This window comes from Gavia stellata, chromosome Z (genome assembly GCF_030936135.1).
Source record: "Gavia stellata isolate bGavSte3 chromosome Z, bGavSte3.hap2, whole genome shotgun sequence".
NCBI lineage: Eukaryota > Metazoa > Chordata > Aves > Gaviiformes > Gaviidae > Gavia > Gavia stellata.
In genome coordinates this window covers 24,094,857-24,120,651 of record NC_082637.1, presented here as the reverse complement: position 1 = coordinate 24,120,651, position 25,795 = coordinate 24,094,857, and the positions used below count along the sequence as shown (strand labels likewise).

The window sequence follows — 25,795 nt, the reverse complement described above, 5'->3', positions numbered from 1 at the left end:
AGAAGGTCAGGTTCATGACCACGTGAGGAACCTGAACATGTAAAAGTCTATAGGACCTGATGAGATGCATCTCAGAGTCCTGAGGGAACTGGCTGATGTAGTTGCCAAGCCACTCTCCATGATACTTGAAAAGTCATGGCAGTCAGGTGACTGGAAAAAGGGAAACATTGCAGCCATTTTTAAAAAGGGTAGAAAGGAGGACCCTGGGAACTACCGACCTGTCAGCCTCACCTCTGTGCCTGGGAAGATCACAGAACAGATCCTCCTAGAAGCTATGTTAGGACGCATGAAGGACAGGGAGGTGAATCTAGACAGCCAGCATGGCTTCACCAAGGGCAAGTCCTGCCTGAGCAACCTAGTCGCCTTCACTGGTGGACAGACTACATCAGTGGACAAGGGAAGAGCTACGGATGTCATCTATCTGGACAGCTCTAAGGCCTTTGACACGATCCCCCATAACATACTTCTCTCTAAATTGGAGAGGCATGGATTTGATGGATGGACTGTTCAGTGGATGAGGAATTGGCTGGATGGTTGCATCCACAGAGTCAACAGCTCAATGTCCAGATGGAGATCAGTGACGAGTGGTGTCCGTCAGGGGTCCGTATTGGCACCACAGAGTAGTGGTCAACAGGGCAATGTCCAGATGGAGATCAGTCATGAGTGGTGTCTCTCAGAGGTCCGTATTGGCACTGTTGAATATCTTCATCAAGACACAGACAGTGGGATTGAGTGCAGCCTCAGCAAGTTTGCAGAGGACACCAAGCTGAGTGCTGCGGTTGACACACCTGAGGGATGGGATGCCATCCAGAGGGACCTGGACAAGCTCCAGAAGTGGGCTCGTGTGAACCTCAGGAGGTTCAACAAGGCCAAGTGCAAGGTTCTGCACCTGGGTCGGGGCAACCCCCAATATCAACACAGGTTGGGGGATGAAGAGACTGAGAGCAGCCCTGCAGGGAAAGACTTGGGGGTGCTGATGGATGAAAAGCTGGACATGAGCCAGCAATGTGCACTCACAGCCCAGAAAGCCAACCGTATCCGGGGCTGCATCAAAAGAAGCGTGGCCAGCAGGTCAAGGGAGGTGATACTGCACCTCTAATCCACTCTCTTGAGACCCCACCTGGAGTACTGCATCCAGCTCTGGAGTCCTCAGCATAGGAAAGACATGGACCTGTTGGAGCAGGTCCAGAGGAAGGCCATAAAAATGATCAGATGGATGGAGCACCTCTCCTATAAGGAAAGGCTGAGAGAGTTGGGGTTGTTCAGCCTGGAGAAGAGAAGACTCTGGGGAGAACTTATTGCGGCCTTTCAGTACTTAAAGGGGGCTTATAAGAAAGATGGGGACAGACTTTTTTGTAGGGCCTGTAGTGATAGCACAGTGGGTAATGGTTTTAAACTAAAGGAAGGTAGATTCAGTCTAGATATAAGGAAGACAGTTTTTACAATGAGAGTGGTGAAACACTGGAACAGGTTGCCCAGAGACGCCGTAAACACCCCATCCCTGGAAACATTCAAGGTCAGGTTGGATGGGGCTCAAAGCAACCTGATCTAGTTGAAGATGTCCCTGCTCATTTTGCAGGGGGGGTTGGACTTGATGATCTTTAAAGGTCCCTTCCAATCCAAACCATTCTATGATTCTAAAATAGCATTATATTTAGTAAGAACATTCCTATTTGATAAAGAATGTTACAAGAGAATCAGTCAAGTAATGCAAAATACCACTTGTTAAACTTGCTTAACTTAGCAGCAACCATCAATACCAAAATTGTGTTTTATCACATCTTCTGTGTACTTGCAGTCTTCTGAAATTTATGATAGAATAAATAGCAAAATACTTACAACACAAAATGTTACGAAATTCTAAACTTAGAATATTTCTAAATTTCTAAGTTCCATTTAATGGTATGAGAATTGCTCCTCTGAAGCAAAGGATAAGGATTATGATAAGGATTACATGCAGAATAAGCCAATTTGCTTATTCAAATTGTCTAAACAAATTTAGCAACTTGCTCATTATAAACTGTAAAAAAAATGGCAAAGCATATGAGTTATCTCAAATTCTAGTGCCCCAGATACTCAGATGTACTTTCAAAATTAATATAAAATATGAACATATGTAGAAAGCAAGTATTTTCAAGATGTATTGAAGAACTCAAACTATTTAACTAGCTGAAAGCACATTAGAATTAAAAGATAGGTTAAGTATAAAAATAGCAGGGAACACCAATGTAATTACTCATATACAATAACTATACTGAAAATTCAGTCCCCCAAATAGGATTATGTGAGAAAAGGCAGCACAATGACAAGCACCTGAGACAGCTGAGGACTCAAACTCTATGTCATGGAAGGGACCTCTAAATACTAAGAAATACATGTGTGTGTGTGTGTGTGTGTGTGTGTATAAATATCTAGATGTATTTTCTCTGGCTACATATGAATTTTATATTCATATTTTTTAATTGCGCTCTGACTTCAAGGAGAACAAAGTTGTAAAGATCTTTTCATTACAAAAGAGAAACCCACAAATTAATGCATTCTGTAAAAAAATTTACGTTCTTAATTAAGCACTGCCTTGAAGGAAAAGAACACGTATTTTACTTTCAAGTTATCTGCAACATTCTCATTTTGAGCTCATGTCATGAGCTGAAAAGTGACAATTTGAATTTAACAAGCACAACAGGTTGCCAAACTAAGATTACATCTAACAATGTTTCCCAGTGCACCAGGTTCTTTCCTGCTCCTGCTGACCTTTCAACACGTGGTTCAGAGACTACTGGATTAGAGCTGTTAACAAGTGACAGGTGCAGCCAATTAACTAAGCAATGACGTAACTGTGACTTCCAGTCTTAACCATGAGGCTCGTTCAGCAAATGATGCTTTTCCATCAATGAGCTCAGTATGGCTGCTTATCAGCCAAACTTAAGAAGAACTTCAAAAGCTCTGTACTGCTGATATACTTCTCATTAAAAAGTGATTTTGCAGTGAAATTATCCAACTGTGACTATGGTATGCTTTGCTGTTCTCCAACTTGGGAAGTTGTCAAACAATGTGCATTAACCCTTCTACGGAGAGGATGACAAATTTTCAAGTACATAATGAGTCAAAATGAGAACTAATGAAAATGGTGATAAGAATTGCATGTCAGTTTAAATCTCAGAAAAGGATACAAGAAACCAAGCAGCTGCAATATAGCCAAGCAATGAGTATGAACTAAACATCTTGATATCACAATTTGGAATATAGTGTTTGCTCAACTTCAGTTCTTCATGATGGTCCAAATAATTTTTAGAAATAGTTCAAAACTAAATAAATATATAATCCTATCAATAGTCCTTTCCTAATGTTAGTTACAGCATAATCTATAGTGATTAAAATTTTCCTGGGTTTGTCTTTTCTGTTACAATTTGAGACAGAATGTGTCGGAAAGCATTAAAGGTCTGCTTACCTGAGGATGTATTCCGCTGTCAAATTGGCCTGTCCAGATCATTACCATTTTATGTCTTTTTAATGGATGAGTATATATTAAACTGTAACTTCTTTGAAATTGATACTTATTTATCCATTATTTTTCACAAAAAAAAAAAGAACACTGCCATATAAAATGCCTAGGTAGCCATTACCAGATTTTCTGGACCATGAACAACCCCTCAGGTTAATTGTAGACTACAAATACTTCGTCATCACACATCTAACTGAATATACTAAAGCAAGTATGTAGTTCCATAAACTACTTATAATAATAAGACCTCATACTAGTCAATGGATGACGACTTGGAACAACTCAGTTATAACCCAGAGTGGTACAATCAGTTCAGTAAAGAAGGATAGATGGTGTTTTGGGATCTCCCTCAACGTCACAGTAGCAGCAAGCTGCAGATATGTACTCTTTGTGTCCAGGCTTAGGAAGAGACATGCCACAAAATCCACCCCTACCTATCACACAGATGCAACAGCAGACCATATAGACACTCAACACTGAGCGAGATGGAGGCATGGCGTGACCTACTAGTCTAACCCAGCATCAGCCACTGTTGACCTGAAGAGCCATATGAATTCAGCAGCAGAACACAAAGCATCTAGCTGGACATACATGTATGAAGACAGGAGCCTGACAAGCCTGACCTATAACAGGCATCTCCAGAGACAGATTAAGGCTGAAAAGGGAAAATAATGCTTTAATGAGACATAAAACCAGACACAAACTCCAAAAAATAACTCGTTCTTTTCCAGCCCAGGTCTGTCATCCCTCCCTTGTGTTCCAAGCACACAAATTTGATGCAAAGACAGCTAACTTCATGGTTATCAACTAGGGTCCAACACGATCTACCAGTCTCAGTCAGCATCAGATATATTGGACCAAGGATGGCTCCCAATAAGACACTTGCATACCTGGGTATTATATTCCCCAGTATTCTGGGAGGGCTTCTCATGTTTTTTCAATTTTTTTTTTCCCAGGTAACTACATAAATCCCACTGTGGCTCAGCATGGTCCCATAAAGCCTCCACATTTTGGTGGGTTATGACCACTATGCAGAAAAATCCAGTAGTTTTCTAGAAGCTGGGTTGGGTGCAGCCTAGATATTGCAGAAACAGACTCAATAAGCCATGCTGACCCCTCCACCACCATATGGTCAACTCCATCGCTTTAAGAACATGTGCAAGACTACACAAGCTGTCTCCACACGTCACTTGATAGGCTGGGCAGGACTTACTTTGATTCCACATTGCAGTAACATGGTTTACACAACTTTTAAAACTGAGTTCTCTTTGCAGACAGTTAAGCCACATTTCTGTAGCACTGCACAAAATCCATTAAAACTCGGACTGCCTTTTCACCTATTCTTGCAGCAACACTTTTTTCTTTTATAACACCCCTTAGCTAGAAATGGGCAGATAAGAATAATGCAGCATGGCAGAATGCTACATTACTCTCTGCCCACTTTCATCACCTCTATCTCTGACGGGATAGCCATCCTATAGCGTTAGTCCAGCCCTTTAACACTTTCTTGGCAATAAAAGCAGTCTCTACAAAATGCCATCCTCTATAGAAGATGGCAATACCTGGTCCAGTTATTAGTAAAAGTAGCTTGAGACAAAAGCCATTTTATCATGGTGTTCTCCAGCAAAACAAGAAGAAACTACATGAATTCACCAAATCAGTTTTCTGTCAGGTATTCATTCAGAGAGAAATCTATTTTCAACTTTTAACATATCAGAATACAGAAGAAACATTACTTTCTAATACCAGTTTTATTTAAAAAGATGCCCTAAACGTATGATATTTGACCTTGATACTTTGACTTTACCAGCATCTTTAATTTCATATTCAAGGTCCAGGGAAATACAAAGAATAAACAGCTGTACAGAGAAAAGGGTGAAGCTGGTTATTTGTAATTTGCTGCCAAATGCCTGAATAAAAAATGGTAACAAACAGCAAGAAATTTTTTTTCTTAACTTGGCCTCAGATGGCCAAGTTAGCTTTTAACAAACTAAAAATACTTTAAAATAGAAAAGTGATCATTAAATAACATTTGACGATTTATTTATGACAATAGACACAGCTAAAGTTATACAGACATGCATTTTTGAGCACATATAGAAAGAAACTACATTTCTAAATTTTCTTTTTATGTTAGGGATTAAAGCCTAAAAAAAAAATGGAAAAGGGCTAACAATGCGGGGGGGGGGGTGGGGGGGTGGGGAAGGATTCAATAGCTCTTTCTGTTCTCTGAGAAAGCCAGATACGATGTCTGAAGATGATGTATTTTTCTGTCTCCTTGAGTTACCCCGAAATAGAAAGAACAGCTACTAAAAATTAAGCACTACAAAAAAAGCAACAGGGCCATGCAATTTGCATCCAAGTGTTTTTTAAAAGATGCTTAAAGAGATTTCTGAGCCATGGGGAATGCTGGTTGTGAATAACACAGGAGGGAAACTCCAGAGAAGTAGGGGAGAAAGAAGGGGGGGAAACCGTAATGTTATATCACTATTTATAAAGAGAAAATATAACTCAGATAATTAAAAGCCTGACATTGATAAATGGTTCTTGAGTGAAAAATAACAGAACCATTAACTTAGAACCATGAAAAAATTACTTTATTTCTACTACTTGCAGACATAAAGGAAAGAGAGACTGTCAAACTACCTTTCTCACCAAGTTTACACATGACAAAGACTGGGGAAACAGTAAAATGCCACAAAAGGAAGGTTATTGCTCAATCTACTTGATTTATCAAACAAAGTTCAAGGGTGATTTGGTCACAATTTGCAAATGAAGACGAATGTGCTAACAGAACGCTAGCAGATGAGTGAAAAAGGGTCTAGTGGCTCTAAGATGAACCAAAAGGCAGACCAAAAAGAAGCAGCATTTTTATTTATTTAACAAGAAAGGCACTTACCAAACAAAGTTTTAGTGGGGTACCTTTCAGCATAAATCTCTACATTAAAATGGGATTTTTTTCCACCAAAAGATAAGAGTGAGATAAAAGAATTTAAGAGAGTCTTGTGTGCTCTATTAGGTAAAACATGGGATTAAATGATCATAGCAGTCTTTTCTGCCTTATCCTCTCAAAGTCCAGGCTTTTTGGATGTTTTCCATTTTCATTAGATAAACAGCTTCTTCTCATTAGAGGCAGATATAACCTTATAAGGACTCAAGTTGGGTTTTCTTTATTCTTGCTGACAAAAATTCTATTCAGAATCTTGATTAATACTTCTTAGATCTTTTTGCAGAAATAATCAATGCAAGTGCTTGTGATAATAATTTTCATGAAACACATTTCTGAAAAAACATCAAAAATAGTTTTTCATGCTTATAATTATTAGGAAACTCTACTATGTTCTCCATGCTTAAATTTACTTTAAAGTCAAGTGATCATAAGAAACAGAAATCAGTTTGTACACACTTTTTATGGAACACATGCGCTGAAATTCATTAAAGTCACAGTTGCTGAATAAAACGACACAGTGGTTCTTCTCAAAACCAATTCATTCTGTTTACATAGCTTTGCCTTAATTATGTGCAAAAGTTTGTGATCAAAAAGGGATTATTTCAGTCTGTACATATTCTTGACTTTTGACCAATAAAAAGTCTGCCCAGCAATGAACCTCCAAAGTTAGTTCCCCAAAACATAATTCCTAAAATTTCTTATTATACTTATTACCATGTTTAGTCAATTTTACTGAATTCAGACTTAGTAAACTAGTAAGACTATTAATTACAGAAATCACGACACTTGCAGCAAAAGGTTGGAGGATCTAGCTTACAAGTGCCTTGTTTAACTCGCTCGTTCTGAAATAAGCCCCTGCATCCTCAAAGAGACAAAAATTTGAGCTGCAATAAATTACCCAACTTACCACTCATTTCAAGCAAGTAATCTCACAGAAAGAAAATGGAGGGGAAAAGAAAACAAATTCCAAATTCCATACTAAAATGTAGCAGTAAAAATACATTCACATAGGACACTGAAGTATGTTTATAAGCATGTAATTAATAAATGTAAAAATATCACTTTACAAGACTAGAGCAGAATATTAGTCATACTTACTATCCTATCAATATTCTCAGTAAGATTGCCTTTCAGTACAATACAGGCATGTTTTCAAAAGGCGGTAATAATTTTTGTTGTCTCTATGACCATAAAATCCATGTAGAGTGCCATATGTTGAGATCTAATACTATTTACACTAGTGTTATTCAATATAAAATTCAAAGGATCCGCACAAAGAGGCAGAAACCAATACATATCATCACTGGCTGCATGTCTATGTTAAAAACACAGTTGATCAACTAACAAAAAAAAATTAAGTTACACATGCTTTGCAAGAAAAATGCTGTACTCCTTAAGTGAAGTATATGTAATCTTAACTGGGACAGTATGAAACCAGAGAGTTTTCATTTATATCCAAAATGAATTTGAAACTGTGAAGTTTAACAAATAATAGTAAAATTATTGAATCTGGAAGATATTATTAATGATATTACTATTTCTTAGCTACCTAGATAAAGGTTTAAATTGTTCATGTGGAAAGCAAAACACTATGTGTTATAATCACATTCACCCTTTACAAAAAAAAAAAACAGTGGGGGGAAAAAAAAAACCACAAACCCAAGCAAAACTAAATTGAGTGACTTGAATTTCTTTATGAGAGATTTTGCAGAGGCAGCACATAAATATTTAACAACATGTTTGTGAAAATCCATCAACCAGAAATAAAGTATCAACAAAACACAGACTTAAATTGCAACTACTATCATTTACAACAAAAATTACCACAGAATCTCTAAGGTTGGAGAAGACCTGTAAGATCATCAAGTCCAACCGTCAACTAACACACCATGCCCATTAAGCCATGTCCCATGGTTTAGGCCGTATACGGGAGAAACAGAACACACACATTGCTTTAACTTCCGTAGAATCTGCTATATCATTTCAACTCAAAATACAACTACAGCCTTCTCATTCTGGGAGCTCACAACTGTGAGGAAACAGTACGATTATCATGCAAGAAATCAGAAAGAACAACTGAAAGACTTTTGCAAGACTGGATTTGTAAAGTTCACTGCAGAACTTTGTCCAGGAATGCTAACCTGTAAATGTGATCCACAATGAACCATTAAGGAATACTTGACAGTGTTAAAAGATTAAGACCAAAAGAACAGTGCAATGCTCAGGGTTTGGTTTGTTCCTTTTTTTTTTTCCCCCAGAAATATTAACCATAGAGAAGAGAGTTCTAGGAGTAAAAATGCATATTTTACAAAGCATCTGGTCAGAAAAGCGAGGGTCAGTGTAATATATTCTGGTCTTCAGTTCTAGAAAATACCACTAGTTTTTTGCTTTTAAATATAAAGTTGTCTATTGAGCTAGAAGAAAAAATGCCTTCAACAAAATTCTGAATTTGATTGCTAGAAACACTGATCAAAGATTTATGAAGAATCATTTAATCTGAAATAGCATTCCTGAAATCATATCTGTAAGATTCATACAATATCCACCAGAAGTATGCAGGCAGCAATGCAGCTAACAACCTATAATTAACATAAATGTATCTGTGAAAAATCTTGAAAACGCCCCCTTAAAATAAAAGGAGCAGAATAAACGCAACTGCCATCATTAGCTATTGAAGTTCCTCTCAAATTATTTCCTTTGCCATTTTAAAGAAAAGAGATTTAAACATGAGCATATTGGCAAAAAATTCTTCATAATTTCTTCAAATATTCTATGGCCACATTCAGAAGAAATATGAGAAAAATATAAAACTAAGAAGATAAATTATCTAGATACAAAGTTATTAACAAAAATTAAATATATTTTTATACAGAAAATAAAATTTTTATTGTACTTAAGCACAGACACCATTTAACTCAAAAGTTTTAAAGTGATTTTAAAAAGTTGATGTATTACAGATGAGATAACCACCATTTTACTATGCAAAAGTCTTTTAATCAGAGTAAATATTCTGCAACTCTAATTTAATAACAGTTTGCCAGCAGCAATTGCCCTCCCTAAATAATGTAAACTGCTGTGAGGAATAGCTACTAAAGAAAACTGAAAAATAAAAATTTACAAAGGAAATGGCAATGTAAGTGATCTTCAATAGGCCAAACTGTTAAAGCGAAGTGATAGTGGCATGAAAACAGAGTAGAAGCCTAACAACAGTAGGGAAAGGACTAAAAATTTGGTTGATTAAAATTCAGCTAGTGGCAAAGAATCAGAAAATTATATTGCTGTACATATACAGCAGTAAAGGAAATGTCCTTCTGGAAAAGGTCCTGTACAGCAGCTTGCTTTGGAAAGGTTGCTTACATACCTGTTGAAGAAGAACACAGCAAAGGGGAAGACTGCTTTCAGCAAAAAAACCCCAAAACAACAAAGATAAAAGATGCAAAAATTAATTACCCTACACTGCAGAGCTCGCAGAGAAAGAGATCTGAGCTCCCCTGTTGACCAAAGTGGAAGAAAAAAGAAACCTTGAATACCACTGTTGATTTACATAGGAATTTACAACAAGATCATCGCTAACATAACACTGTAATGCTGATGATTCTTTGATTAGAAATGGAATATTTCAAGCTGAAGAAAAAAAAGGGCTTAGAAAGGCAACAATTTGTTACAATTCTTCCCAAAGATGACAGGTGGACTTGCAGACAACTCAGTGAAGACCTGTACTCAAATCACCAGCATGTTAGGTGTTACAAAACAGGATGCAGAATAATATGAAATGTGGCTTTTTATCTAAGACAGTGTAGTAGCTACAATCTTGGAAGTAAAAAAAAAGTAGTAATCAATTTAGTAGCAGTTATCTTTACCATCTGAAAGATTTCCAAATCAAATCTGCTCAGGTCACAAAGTTTGTAATTTATTTTATTTTGTTATTACCAAACTACTAACTACTACTATTAACTACTAACTATGAAAAACTTCACAACTTTTTAGACAAGAATTGAATCTCACTTCTTTTTTTTCCACGAAACATTATTAATTATAGAGATTCCACCAGAATCTGAAAACCAACATAACTTGTTCTACACTGTATTAAAAATACCTACTCCCTGTTTGGCTCTGAAATAAGGCATGTAAAATAATAAAAATATTGAATTATGCCATGAATTGACTATCTAGAGACAAACAGCAGATGTGATGAAATAAGGAAAATGTTTGGAAATGCTGTAGTCACCCTTCACTGCAGTACCACTTTAAGATGTACTGCTCATACTTACAAAAAATGTATTCTGTAATAGAAACAAAAACCTCAAAATGTCTCTTCCCATGCTACTCAACTCTGTTGAAACAAAGAAAGGAAATGGAGCATGAACATTTAGCAATTAAAAAGTACATGGCTATACCACTGTTAAATCCGTCTTGTTATGTTACAAAAAAAAAAAAAAAAAAAAAAAATCACATGTGCAGCTAAACAACTGAGAACACTCCAGCCCTTTGAAATGATATCCTACCCACAATATAGTGCTAACAATTCACTGTATAATAAGGATTACACATTCTCACCTTCCATCATGCTAACTGCATTTTCACGGGTCATCTATGCATCCTTTTTTCCAGGTGACTAGACAAATGCACACACAATCTTCACCTAAAAATACCCTGACTCTTGCCAAGTAGCAGCAGGATGAAATATACCACAGTAACAATCCTGTCTTTGTCCCAGGCTAACACTATACCTATTAACACGCTTTGATGCTTAGCCAACAAAAATCTCAATGGTGGGATTCTGGGTTTTGTGCCCAAACAATCTGGGTTTGTGTTTAATATAGTATAGTCTGCTTTTAAGTTACTGCCAATCATTAAGTCTACAAAGAGTATGTCTGGGATTATTTTTTCTTTACAATGAATGTTATTAAGGTAAAGAATACAGAAAAATCTACTTTATTTTTAAAAGAATAAATGAATCATGCAATCCTAAGTAAACGGTCTTATTTGGAAAAATAAAGTATTTCTAAAACCAATTCTGAAGTAATCTTTCTTTCCTGTATGTCAGTTATACATGTCTGAAATACTGAATTTCTTGAACAAAATATAAAAATGCAAATGAAAAGAAACACACTAGCTTCTTAAACGTACAGATAACTTAAGGATTCATTTTTACCAAACGAAAAGAAGATCATTCTTTTCATTTTCTGAGATAACTAAAAAGAGAATCTCATCAGTCAAAAAGTAACTGATCAACAGTTTTAAAGCAGAATGGATGAAATTTAAAACATTATACTTAGCTAAATCAAATATTATTGCTTTCCTTAAACAAAATTAGTCAGACTGAAGTGAGTTGATCCCTCATACGTTGAGGAAAAGAAGTATGTAAAGCAAAAAAAATTATCAGTTAAGTATACTTTAAAAGCATTAGTACTATGGTATTACTTGAGAAGATGAGAAAAATTCAAATAACCAAATGACTTGATAAAATACATAAGGATTAAAACAAAAGTGAGTATCATTTAAGGTTCTAGACCCAGCAAAATGCCATCCCCATTTCTCTCCAAGATTGGTATCTCTATCTTTTATGCAGTGTGCTGTGGGCAGAAGGTCATGCACACTTCCTAGAGCACTAAAACTTGCTTAAAAGCCTCTTGTCTTTGACAGCTTACTTCTGGCCCTCGCTTTGTAGCTGACTTCTTTTTATTTGAGTTACTGGGATTGTATAAGGGATCTATTTTACAAGGAACTCTATAAGCAATTGTAACATTCTAACTGAGGAAAAAAATTGCAAGAAAAAGTGACTCAGGGGGCAGCAAAGGAAGGTGATAATCTCTTGAGACAGCCTTATGAAAAAAAACCCCAAAACATTACTCAATCCCAAGGGTAGGGACTTTTTCTTTCATTTTAGCCAAAATACTCCTTCCTGTCCTTTATCCTTCATACCATATAATGATTGTCAAATTCCAGTCCAAAGGAATTTCAGTGGTTCTCAGGCTTGTTTCTATGAACTTTTACTTACATTAATAGTTTCACTGGAATCATTGAGTCATGTAAATATTTGCAGAAGTGAGCAATTTCTACATGACTGTGGATAAACGGCAATTTATAAATTAGAACTTTGGTTTCAAATCCATTTTGAATTTATATGCTGTGATAAGTCACTCAAAGCATACAAAACACACACAAATTAATGTGGAAGACTATCAAAACAAACATCTGACATGTAGGTGGGTATGACTGTAAGATATTACATGGCCTGTGGGTGACCCTGTGCATGGTATCATCACAAAGTTAGGGTATCAGTACCAAATCAAGATTCAGAAAACACTCCCCCTTTTTCAGACACTCTTGAAATATATAAGACCAAATCACTTTCTTTCTTTTTCCTCTTTTATCTGAAGTGAATTTTTCTGTGTGTGATTTTCTAGTTTAACATTAGCCATAGTCAAGCTCAAGCAAGGCACCATAAAAATACCTAACATTCTTTTTCTGGGGGTCTAATTTATAAAGACAACTTCACAAACAGACGCAAAAAAAAAAAGTTCAGTTTATAAATTACAAAGATGTGGAAGTTTGTATGTTTATACTTCCAAAAGGCAGACTCTTAAAACAGCTACTACGTTAATCAGACATACACTCAACCAAACTGGAATTTAAAAGAATTAATCCTTTTAAGCACTGATTTAAAAGAATACATCAGAGTAAGTTCCTATTTCAGATTTCTTCAGGAAAGTCACATTGACTTAGCTTACACCAACACCATTCCCACTGTTTTTTGATACCTGGACAATGAATTCCCACCAATTTGTGTCTGTGCTTTTTCTCAACCCCACAGGTGAAAAAAAGGAAAAAAGTTTTCCTTTTTCTATCAGGTAGCTCCAGCTCACACACATCTGCTTACCATAGCTGTGGCAACAAAGCACAACAGACATTGTCTCAGGTAACACAGACTTAAAAGTATTTAGGATTCAAGAGAGTTCCACCTGCAAAACACAGGAGGCATGCATAATTCAGAACCAGTACAATGCACTTTCAGTGTCAACTAGGTATTATGCTGTATAATAATATTTCATAGACCACTATTTTGTCTACTAATTTCTGACATAATCTCCGAATTCTTCAAAGGTAGTGCCCCACTTGAAGCATGCCACAACTTTGAGTTTGAGCTGAGTTTGACACATGTGTGGCAAGGACTGTATGTAGAAGCACCTATACTTAGGGACTAAAATCAGGAAAATGTGTTGATCTTGACATGTGGCAGCAGTTTTCTGTATCCTTACGCTGTAAAGTCAATTCATAATTAATGGAATAACTTAATCCCTCCCTCACAGCTAATACTCCAAACTCTTTACCTCTTTATTCAGGCTAAGTCTTGCCCAGATTCCTGCAAAGTGCTCCTCTAGTGAAAGAACATTTTCTTCATGTATACTGAAAATATTTAGGTAGGTACTACCTGCATAATATAGCAATTATACCTCTTGCATCCTTTCCAGGTCTTCACAGCCAAGTTCACATGCTTGAATTAATACCTTCTCAAGAATTCATATGATGAACAAACAAAATTGTCTAATTCAGATAGCATTCATGATGTACTGTATTTAAGGCAAATGACTAACCTAATGAAATTATGTTTGGACACAGGTCAATGAAATACAGAAAACAGGAAGACTGAAATACTGCCATACTGCTCTGCATGTATCAGCTTATTACATATACCTTGTACTTTCCATCAGAGAGGTACTGCTTCTCAGAGCTTTTCAAATGACATTTCAAGCCAAAAATGAAAGAGCACAAATAAAAATCCAAATCTATTAACTACTGAAGAACAACCAGTAGAACACTTAGAACAGTCCTAAGTACGTTTAGGGTAATAAAAGCCACTAAAGGTTAGGATTTAAGAGAAACATTTTGATACTCTGCATTGAAACAGGACTAGTAGGCAAGATTTGCTGCTTACATGCTCCCTTGAAATTCAGCATTATATAAGCTTTTGCACTTTCCAAGAAATATTGGTTAGAATCTTATGGATTATGAAATAGGTGCAGCATTCTACTTGAGAAAAGCTGTGGGGCAATTCTGAAGAGCAAAATAACTTCCTTGGGAAGTTTATAGGCTCTGTTTTCCAGACAATAATTTCAGACCTTTCTGTCAGCATATTATGGGACAAAACTGCATAAAAGGAGGTGAGATTACAGAAGTCAACACATAACTACTTTGATCTCTAATTGCAAAAAATTCAGTATATAGGATTCTCCCACAACACTTTTCAGTCTCTGGCAAGCCACAAGAGCTATAAGGTCAAGAATGTATAGGTGGCCTCTCCATATCTAGCTTCCACTCTAATATTTTATCTTAAAATATTTTCTATATTAGACTGTATTTTAATATATAACATATAGCACTCTAATAGATGGAGCTCTGGGGATGCTGATGGTAAATTCTAGCTAAGTAACCAGCAAAATTTCTGAAATATTATGCTGATTACACTACACCTAAAAATCAGAACTCAGAGGGCAGGGTGAGGAATGCTAGAGACTACTCAGTGTAAGTTTTATGCTTAATGTAGTTTTGCAAAGCACAGCACAGAGTATCTTAATACAAGGAAGCACTGAAGAACAAATTAGAATTGTTCAGAAGGAAAGTTGGGGGTTTTTTGGTCATAAAATACCTTCTCTCCCCGCCCTGAGAAAAGATTACAGATCTCTAGTTACCATCCTATTTGAAAACCAGGCTACATACAGCACAATGAAGTCAAACGTAAAACCTTGTAACTCTATAGCTGCCGTTCTGCAGCAGTATATTACACAGCTATATATCTACCTTTGTCATGTGTTATATAATGATCATTATTACCTGCTCTGTTTTCAAATCAAGACAATCTACTTTGAATACACTCTTCTATCTAGCAAACTGGAGACAGAAAAAAAGTCTGATTTCATGTCACTACTCACTTAGTGATTGTTCTATTTTGGTATGTAATTCAATAGCTACCTTTGCATAAAAGTGGCATTTCTCAATCTATTAAATTATTTAAAAATAGCTTTGGACACTTATCTTAGGGTGGAGCACAAAATGGCCCACTTTAAGGAAGTTAAAATGAAACATCAGAAGGTGGTCCGCTAGTTTATAACTAGTTTTGAAGGAATATCCATACAAATGGAGCATAATAGTCACATATTGAACATGTCTTTTTTGAAGTATGGAATTAATGACTTTGAATAAAATACAAATATTTACAATTACACTTCCACTGTCAGATGAAACACAAGCATTACTCTTAACACTTATAAATAGGTAAGAATTCAAAAGTTCTAAGAAAATTAAATTCAAAATGTAGGCAGCATAGTAACAAAGATCTGAAGGTAAATATGAAAAAAATACAAGAGCAGGAGAGACTGCAAATGTCAAGGCACTCTCATGCATTTGTAGCAGTACAGTATATCTAGTGACAGATTTTAATCTCTGTTTGGTTCCACTTGACAGTTTTGGTTTTTTTTTTTTTTATTCTTTAACACCTAACAGATGTTTTCCATTATTCTAAAACCTGGCACTTTATGGACCTCAGCAAAGACTTTTAACCAAAGTTAAGAGGTCATGATAAAAGTGCAATAGGTTTGTCTGTATTATAATAAGCTGCAGCTAAAGCTGTTAGTTTCACTGCATATCTAAAAACTAAAAGTAATCGGTTTACATGCACTCATCTCAACAGTTAAATGAATTTTACATCAATTTTATTGGCAATGTCTCTTTTCTAAAAAATCTGGTACTGGATTACACACACACAAAAAAGTACTTTTTGAATCAAGCTAGAATACAGCAATCCAATAAAACTTTCCCACAGAAAAAGCGTACTAGTCAAAACCAAAAAGGTTTCAGAGTAGCATATCGATTCTGACATAATGCTATCAGAGAGTTTCTTAGTGGAAGTCAACATGAGTTCCTAACTGGCTGCTAACTTGGCTAGTTTTTGAGTCAACCCAAATAACCCCTCTTATTATATGAAATCAGGAAAACTTGCTTCCCAGCACTTTCAAGTAAGGAAGTAGTTAAAAAAAAGATCAGCAACACAAAACAGGCTGAAAGAACATCTTCATTAAGTCAGAATTAGGTTACAAAGTTATTGCTCAAAATAGTTGCCAATGAGACATTAAACACTGACTGGAAATAACATTTATTCACTCCAGGGAACTTGGTATTAAATCCACTACTAGTGAACGACACAAACTGTCACAGTAGCAAATTCTCGGATCAGGATTGCTGGGCAATCTGGGCTTGCTAAATAATAAAATAAAGATTAAGACAACTAATCACCAAAATCTAGGAAGTAAAAAACAGAATAAGTGTATAAAACAGGAAACTAGTTCTTAGAGAGTGATGACTGAAAATAATCTGGAAAGCCCTAGCAACATAAGCAATCTCAGTGGAATATCAGTAAGAAGGGCTGATGTGGGCACTGTATGAATAAACAGGGACGTGGAAGTAAGAAAAAAAAGTTGTTGCTCTCTGTATACAGCACTAGTACAGCTAATAAGAGATTACTGATCAAAGCTCTTTAAAGAATGTCGAAAAACTGGAGAAGGAACAAAAAAAGCCATAAAGTGATTTGAGGACTGGAAAAAATGTCTTACTGTGAAAGACTGAAAGAACTCAGTGGGTACAGCTTATCAAAAAGACAGAAATTACTCAATGAGAATTTAAGTAGTTGGAGTAAGAGAAAATACAGCATACTTCAATGAACTTCTGAAAAAAGGCACAGCAAAAATTTCATTGGCTACAAGATGAACCCAGACAAATTAAAATGTAAAACTGAATGAAGTACTATTAGGGGCAAGGTATCTAAATATTAGAATAGATTACACTCAGTGACTAAATATGGACCAACTACACTCTCCTGATACCTACAAATTACGTTTTAATGCCTTTCCTGTTCAGCTGTAGCCAAACAGTGAGCTCAATACAGGGGTAACTGGCAGTAAATTAGAGCATGAGATACACAGTTTATCTCATGGTCTCCTTCGGCTTAAAACACTATTAACAGAATACCTGAAGTTGCTATACAAAAACAGCAGCAGTTCTTTAGGTATAGAGAAGTTCGAAGTCAGTTGCAAAGAGTTTGTACTCAAGAACACAAAAGCCAGTCTTACTAACATACAATTTATATTTCCTAGTGCTAAACTGAAAAGCAAGGAGACAAGCTGTACTTTTGGATAAGGCCTGATAGTAACAGTTATACCTGGCTTAAGAAAATGCTAGTAGGATTAGAAATATAGTTAATAAATTGGAAATAGTAATTATTGTGAAGAAAGAATATCACAGTTCTATATGGAAATAGACAAATTTCACATTCCAAAGTGAGTAAGAAGCTCTAAGTATGTGGTATTCACATCACATTGGCACTACTTACAAACAAACAACATTCACAAAAAAGTCTAAAAGTAGCTTTCTGAACACAAGATGAAATACTGGATTAAGTTTAAGTAAGTAGAAGCATAAATAAAATACTTAAATTTACATACACATAACTTAAAAACCATTAAAAAAAAAAGAAACAACTAAAGAGCTTCTGGACTTGTTATTCCAGACCTCAGTAGAGTCTAAGGGGGGAAATAAAAATTAAAAAAAAATTTAAAAAAAACAGATCACAGAAGCATTTAGGTCAGAAGGAACCTCAGAAACTCATCTACTCTAGCCGCATGCTCAAACCAGATGATAACTATTGCTCTTCCCTCATCTTGCCTTTGCTAAATCCATGCTGACTATTTCCAATCACCACCTTCTCCTTCAAATGCCCAGAAATAGCTTCCAAGAGGATCTACCCCATGATTTGCCCAAGGACCAAAGTGAGGCTAACTGGATCATCCCTATGATGATTGCCTTTTTTGAAAATGGGTACAACACCTGCAACATTCTCCAGTCAGAGGATTTCCCAGTGTTTTAAAGATTACAGACAGCAGCCTTGCAATGACATCAGCCACCCTGCAGTGAAGATTAAAGGCAGCAGACTTGTATGACACCAGTCTCAGCCCCCTTGAACACACTCCATAGATGGTCAGAAATTTAACTGTTATAAATAATAAAGAAGTTACAGATTTTCAACAATTACAAGAATGACAAGAATTCTTCGGCTGTAGAATTATGTGTCTCAAAAATTATTTTATTTCTTTTCATTATAATGCCTGCATTATAAGCACAAGGTAATAAGTGCACAGTAAATGCATTTAGAACAAAATATACTACCATATATTATTAATTTATGAACAAAGAATATCCAATTCTTCATTTATAACAATCTCAGATTTACAAAGAGAAAAAGAAGTTTTGATTTAAACTTAGAAGACTTCTATGAGATCACACCTAAAATTACCTTTGGCTGTTCTACACCACAGTACTATGAGAGCACTTTAGGAAAGCAATCTTGGATGCTCAGTGTGCCAATGTTTATTCAGATGCTAAGAAAATGTTATGGTGTCTTAACTACATGCAATTTTTACGGAATAGTTTGAAATGGACTTAGCATGAACCTGACCATGTCTGCCTATCATTATTAACTATTTTTATTACTATTGTGCCTAGATGACAAAATGACAGTGGGGATGCAAGTCATTTGACCAAGTGCAGATATCTGTAAGTAAACTAGTTATTTCATCTTGTCTTTTAACAAATGGAGAAAAAGAAGTCAGAGGAATTACACCTTAAAAAGTGTTATAGACTTCTGCTTTGAGGATGAAGCAAGTTATTTCTTACATATACACAGAGCACATGTTTAAAGCTTCATGAGATGATTTATTTTACCCATGACAAGCAACTTGCATATGAGAAAAACTAGGAATGCAAAGGAGTGGCAATATAGCTACTATTAATTACAATAGTAGTAAATAGTAACTACTGCTATTACTATTCATTTCCTTATGATAGTCAGTGATGGCTTATAAGCCAAAAGAAATGTGATTACTTAGTTCAACTGCAATTCATAGCATTATTAGGAGAAAAACATACAACAGGAAATACAAACACAGAGTTGAATTCAAGTGATGCTAACTACTCAAAAAGTCAGCTTTTCTTCCTCAGTAGTGTAGCTATTCTAGTCATATATTTCATATTGCAATTTAACAGCACATCCATTATAATGAAAAACCGCACAGTCAGCTGTACTCTACTTGCACACTGCACATCCTGCAAACGAGAAGCAGTGAAAATTTTTAAAAGCTGGTAACCAGAAATGTGTAGCACCCGAGCTCCACCTACAGGATGAAAACAAATGCAAAGCCAATATTTTTAATTTCCAAACTAGAAGAGGAGTGTTTACTCTGAAGCCTTCAGATGATCATCTCAAGACACCGCCATTTCACAAACTCGATGTAATGCTGATAAATTTGATTACTATTGCAATGATGGCAAACACTTCTTCTATTTCTATACATTCCTTCATGTAAACAGCTGTTCTATACCTTTTAAATTTAGGTTTAAGCTTCCTAATAAAAACCAACAGACCTATGGAATTTCTCTAACAACTTGCCACAATGACTGGGAAATTGTTTTTCCCCGAGGTTTCCTATCTAACACAAAATTGGAAAGTGTCTCAAATTATTTTTAAAACATACACAAATGGTTCAAATGCATACTGAAATGACTAAAATGAACTTCATCATTTGAGCACTCCAAGTATGATTGCATTTAGAAGTGGTATTGGATCTCAGTACCATGAATTTGAGAAGGTGTCTATTGTTTCCATATTGTTTCTCTGAAACAGATGTGCAAACTTCTGACTTCACAAATGGATTTGTATTAAAAGAAACAGGACTGATACAAATGAATACAGATTTGTAGAAAAAGTCATGCATGTTAGAAGACAGTACTCTGAAAAAATATTTTTAGAAGTTCAATTATTCTATTACTACATTTAAATATCTCATGAGAGGAACAATTCTGATAGGTATCAGATGTTTCTTGACCCTCTGATATGCTAGTAAATATTACCTTTCAAGCCATGTATGGTAGATCCAACTTTTTGTTTGATATTTGCACCTCCCACATCTCTGCCTGCTCTGATCAACACACACTTGGACTACAGCGGGCGGTGAAGCCCCATGAGAATATTATCAATCATCCCCAGTACACTTACAAAAAAGTCACTATCCAAACAATGAAACTTGATAATGTTTATCTTACTTATCAATCCTCAAAGTTAATAACAACTTATTTATAATAAACAGTACCATGCCTTTGATTTTCATGCCAGAGGATGCCAGACAATTATTTGGAAAACAGTAAGTCTAGAAATTGATGTTACTTGTGGTACTAAGCAGTGTCTCCCAAGGCTATGGCTCACAACTGCTAAAAAACACATCCAATAAAACCCTCTTCTGAGTTAAGAGAACCCATTTGGCTATAATACTACTGCTATTGCCCTGAAAGAGCACAGTACATTGACTGTCCACACGCAGAGCCGGCAGCTTACAGAATGCCTACACAAATGTCTCTGAAAATGTGATGGAGCATCTCGCAAGCTTGGGCATAGAGTACTCATTCCTAACGGTATGCTCTAGCTTTGTGTTCCCTTCATGTTACAAACTTGCTATTATACCTCAGGCAAATTTGTTTCTAGCAGCCACCCCTGTAAAACCCAACAGACAGGTAAACGGTTTGGTGGACAGGTTGTTGGACGGATAGATAGGTAGTAAGTACGTACAGAGTCCAATGTCTTTTGCTATTCTAAAGATGTTATTTGGCTGCCAGGTACTTGAAGGTACTTTTTCAGAAAAACCTTTTCTTGGAGAACTTTTAAATTTCTGAATCCTCGCCTCCACTATCCAATACGGCTATCTAACACTAATTTGTATTTGTCCAATCTCCATGATCAAGAACAGTTCATTGACTCTGAGAAGCTTATACTTATTCTCTACTGGGCAATATTGTGGGATTCACATCAATACTGGAGAAGATGTAGAAAAGGACACTGAATTTCCTGCTTAAATCTCATGAATATTTTATTTTCTGGAGCTATTCAAACTTATTAAAGTGGTTAATAAAAATTATTTTCTTGGCAAAGTCCTCACTGGGCTTTTCACTGCTCAAGAAAAGGTAGACAAACAGCAACACTTACAGCTGGTATATTTTAATATACCAATATTAAAAGATTATCCAAAATAACGCAAGTGTTCCTACCACTCTAAAAGCACGGTCTGCTTCTAAACACGTAGGCCACACAGAGTTAAAAACACTACCTCATGTGGAGTGCTCAAAACTTACTAATATTGCTTTTAAAATCATATCGAATTCTTTCCCTAAAAATAATCAGATCGATATCCATCAAGTTGCAAATGTCTCTTTTCTCTTAGTAATTAGTTTTGTTTTACAATTAAGATAATGATTGAATGCCCACCATAAATGACAACAGCCTCTTCTTCAATAAGATATAGTTGGTTTTATTTTTAGCAGGTATATATAATCATATAAAACAAGAATAACCTGCAAGGGTGGCAAATCAGATATGTGAATTTTTGATGACTGTAAAACACCAACTGATTTTATTTCAGTTATTCCTTCTGTTTTCCAACCAAAGTTTCAATATGTATTTTATCTTAAAGCGTATTATTATTACAACAAATTTATCTTCATGTGTCTTGACCCAAAGCCTTTACTCCCCAGTTATTAATAGCGATGATAATTGCTACGGGACTTATGAAGCATTTATATTGACTACCAGGTATTCTTTTGTCACAAACAGATTGTCCTGGATTCTTCCATGTTGGCAATATGCCTTGGCCATTACATATAAAACCATATCTGCAGTGGGGGTAAACAGGGGAAAAAAAAAAAAAAGAAAAAAAAAAAAGAATGGCTCAGTTTGAAGGAAACTGTTGTGGGAGAGAATCTAAGACAGCCACTACATACACAGAATTTAGTATAGGTAAAGCCTGAATAATTGCATCAGGCAGTTATTTATGACAACTGTGCGGAGATAAATATAAATTACCTTCTTGATGCTTCCTCCCCCTACGCCCCAGTAAGTTTCAGTGAATAAGTAAATTTACACATTGAATTTTGTAACTGCAAATTAACGGTTCAGTAACTTCTGGAGCCTATGTCTATTGAAATACTGGACAGTAATTCCTAGTAAATTTGCCATCAGGTCCACTACACATCACTTGCATACATGACAAATGTTTTTATGCAATACAAATATTATTAGTCAGAAATTCCCAAACCAGCTCTGGAAGAAAGACTGTCATGACACAAGTTTCCAAGAAAATAAATTAACTCACTGAAAATTGAGTGCTAATCAGTACAGATGTTCACAAAGGCTGGCACAGCTATATTACATGACTGGAACCCACACTTTTATGTCTGTAAAGAGCTAAATACTGCTACAGAAACATAATAATTTGTCTAGAGCTAGTTTAATAATTTGAATACAGTGTTACGCTAGTAAACACAAACATATTCCAAACCTCTATGAACAGCCCTATTAAAAAAGGGTATTTAAAAAGGTATTTAAAAAGTGATGTATCAATTGCAGTGGTACACTGCAAGAATGACCACTGTGTTAAACCAGACTTTAATGGATAACTATGAAGCCTTTACTTTCTGTAAGTCTCAGTGGTGGATGACTACCACGTGTTATCACACATAAAGAAGCTGCAAAACTCAATCTTACAACTGTGTAGAAAAACAAAGTAAAGCATGATAAATACATATAAATACTCTTCATTTATAACTCCCAGAACAAAATAAAACTGCCATACAAGGTATCAGTAAGTGCTCAGCGTAACAAAAATGTAACTTAACTGTTTGGCTCAAACTGCCAAATGAAACTAAGAAATGAGAAAGCAACAGGCAATTTCATCTTCCACAGTTGGTGGTGTGCAGGGGGAAATAATTTTAATGTAATACTAACCTATTAATGTAGTAACTGCAAAACTGGAATTGAGCAGAAAATCTAACTGTAAACAAGCTGAACGGGGAAGAAAAAAAAAAGCACAATACTTACCTGCGACTAGTACTCTTCTTTTCTGTCTTAGTTTCTTCCTCTTGAAGTTGCTGTTTAGCATTTTCACTTGTATCAATTTTCAACTTCTTGGCAATGCGTTCTTTTATTTGAAATCTCTCATCACTAGCAGCTTCACCTTCTACACTATCAGCATCTTCATCATGTTCTTCTTCCTCCTTTATTGATTTAAAATGACAAAACTTCTCCTTTAGCTTTATTTTACTATAGAATGTTGAACATGGAAAGTTTTTCTTACAAAGATAATCCCTTACAAAAAAAAAAAAAAAAAGAAAAATACTTCCTTTCCAAGCAAACTTTTCAAACAAATATCTCCTTATTTGCTTCAGAGGGATCAAAAAATTAGAAATATGATAATTAAATATTTTTTCATACACAAATTATATCTTTTTTGTACGGCTTAAAAATCTGCAGAAGACTAGCAATGTGGTATTAGGCTGGTCATTGTTCATGAACCCGAAATTTGATCAAGGCAATACATTAAACATTTCCTTCATTTTCCACTAAAAGAAAAACAAAACTTATTAAGAACTTCCTGCCACAGGGCTATAGTACAGTCATGATGGGATGGAAGAGGTTTGACCATCAGTCTCCATGAGGGAATTTACAAATACTACATTGATGAAAGAGGCTGTGAAAACCTGTGGAATCAATCATCCTGACCTGCTAGTATGCTTCCAGCCTAGCAGAGGAAGGCAAAAGGGGCTAAACCGCCTTAGTTCAGAGATATTTGGAGAGAGAAATGAAGAAGCCTGACTAGACCAAGGGATCTAAGTTTGACTACTTTCTTCCTTGAAGAAGGAAGCCTGCATGAATCTCAATGGGAGGATGCCAGCTCAAAGACTAGATGGCACTATCTTTTTATATTTATTTTGGAGTGATGCTAATTAGCTAAAGAAAAAGCACAAGATGCTACGTGATTGTAATTTTAACCACACAGGTTAACTTTAACTACACAGCACAGACTTAGAAATGGTATTCCAGAGGACTGTAGTGTATCCAGGAGACTGCCAGGATGTCAGCACTTGGAGAGGAACACTCTAAAGACAAAGTACATGTCCTGGGTGTGACTGACAGGTAGGAGGAGTAGCAACATGAAGACCATGCCCATAAACATGGAGGGAGAGAGGGGAGAAAAATAAAAGCAGTCAGAGGCACAATTTTGTGAACTGAAGAGAAAAATCAAGAGCTGGATTTCAGCTGTTGTATTTCAGTCACTGTTTAGGAATCTTCAGACTACCATGCTTAGATTTTAGATTTAAACAAGATAAAACCAGTCAGGAATAAAAAATGAAATCTGTGAATATTCAGCACAGTAAAATAGCTGAATATTTTGTCAATGAAATAACTGAAAGGTTGTTGTGGGGGTTTTGTCTGTTGTTTTTAAATGGGGGAAAGAGAAAAGTGGAACAGGATCAGCATTTCATTTAATTTCCCAAAAAGTTAATTGTTTGACAGAGGAGATAATGAAACTTCCTGATGGATTTGCTTACTTGATAAATTATCAGGGAGATGAGATGACAACAGAGCTCAATGGCAGTGGGCAGAATCCAGAAAAGGAATGTGACAGGACTGTGTTCAAGATGTTTAACAGTCAAGGATAAAGATAGACTCCTGATGGAGATTTGGCTAGGGCTTAGGTAAGAGCATTTCACTGAAACACGAAGAGTTGGATAGGAGAATTTCTAGAATAAAAATGTTCAACTCTAGACCAATTGCAATTACTAAGTAGTAATCTAATTAAAAATTACAGAAATCTGAGTAACAGGAGGGGGGTTCCATGGGTGGTATTTTAAAATGGGTGAGACAAAATGGTTCAACTTGTCAACTCAGCTGAATCCCCCACTTCCTGAAACTTCCATTTGTCTCACTCTACAAAGATTTCACCAGTTTTCTTCTAGAAAAACACTGACAAAATAGGATATAACCTTCCTCCTCAACCCCTTCCCTCCTGCAACTCTACTCTTTTCTCCTGCCCAGTCTCCCCCTTCAGTCCCTTTTCTGTCTCATTAACTCCATCTGATCTCTTATCTTTTAGATTCTCATTTTTCTGAAGTCTCATTACCAACTAATAGATGTAACACATTTCCACCCAGAGTGGGCTACATGACAACTCAGGAGGGAAACAGCTGTTCAGTTGGATGATGGTGTTCCCCTAGTGACACAGAAATGCAAAACTGGAAGCTGTACTAGTTTTTGCTGCTGTCGTTAGCTGGCTGGAGTTGCCCTATTCTTCTCTTTGCTCTGGAAATAAAAATGTAATGAGAGATTTTGTGTCAGAATGACTAACAACTACTGTACATAATATGATTTAACCACTTGAGAAGATTATTGAATTGGGGGGCGGATATCA

At 35.9% G+C, this 25,795-nt stretch overlaps 1 protein-coding gene across 2 annotated transcripts in view; it reads right to left on the bottom strand.

Annotated features, from left to right (window-relative positions):
* The window catches only part of CWC27 (CWC27 spliceosome associated cyclophilin), a 124,861-nt gene that overhangs the window by 83,512 nt on the left and 15,554 nt on the right, over positions 1-25,795 (bottom strand). The window contains exon 10 of one of the 2 annotated variants that reach the window (XM_059833623.1): positions 23,425-23,600. In XM_059833623.1, the coding sequence (XP_059689606.1) occupies positions 23,425-23,600 (176 nt within the window). The remainder of the gene's footprint in view (positions 1-23,424; positions 23,601-25,795) is intronic. The other variant, XM_059833624.1, reaches the window with a different exon arrangement.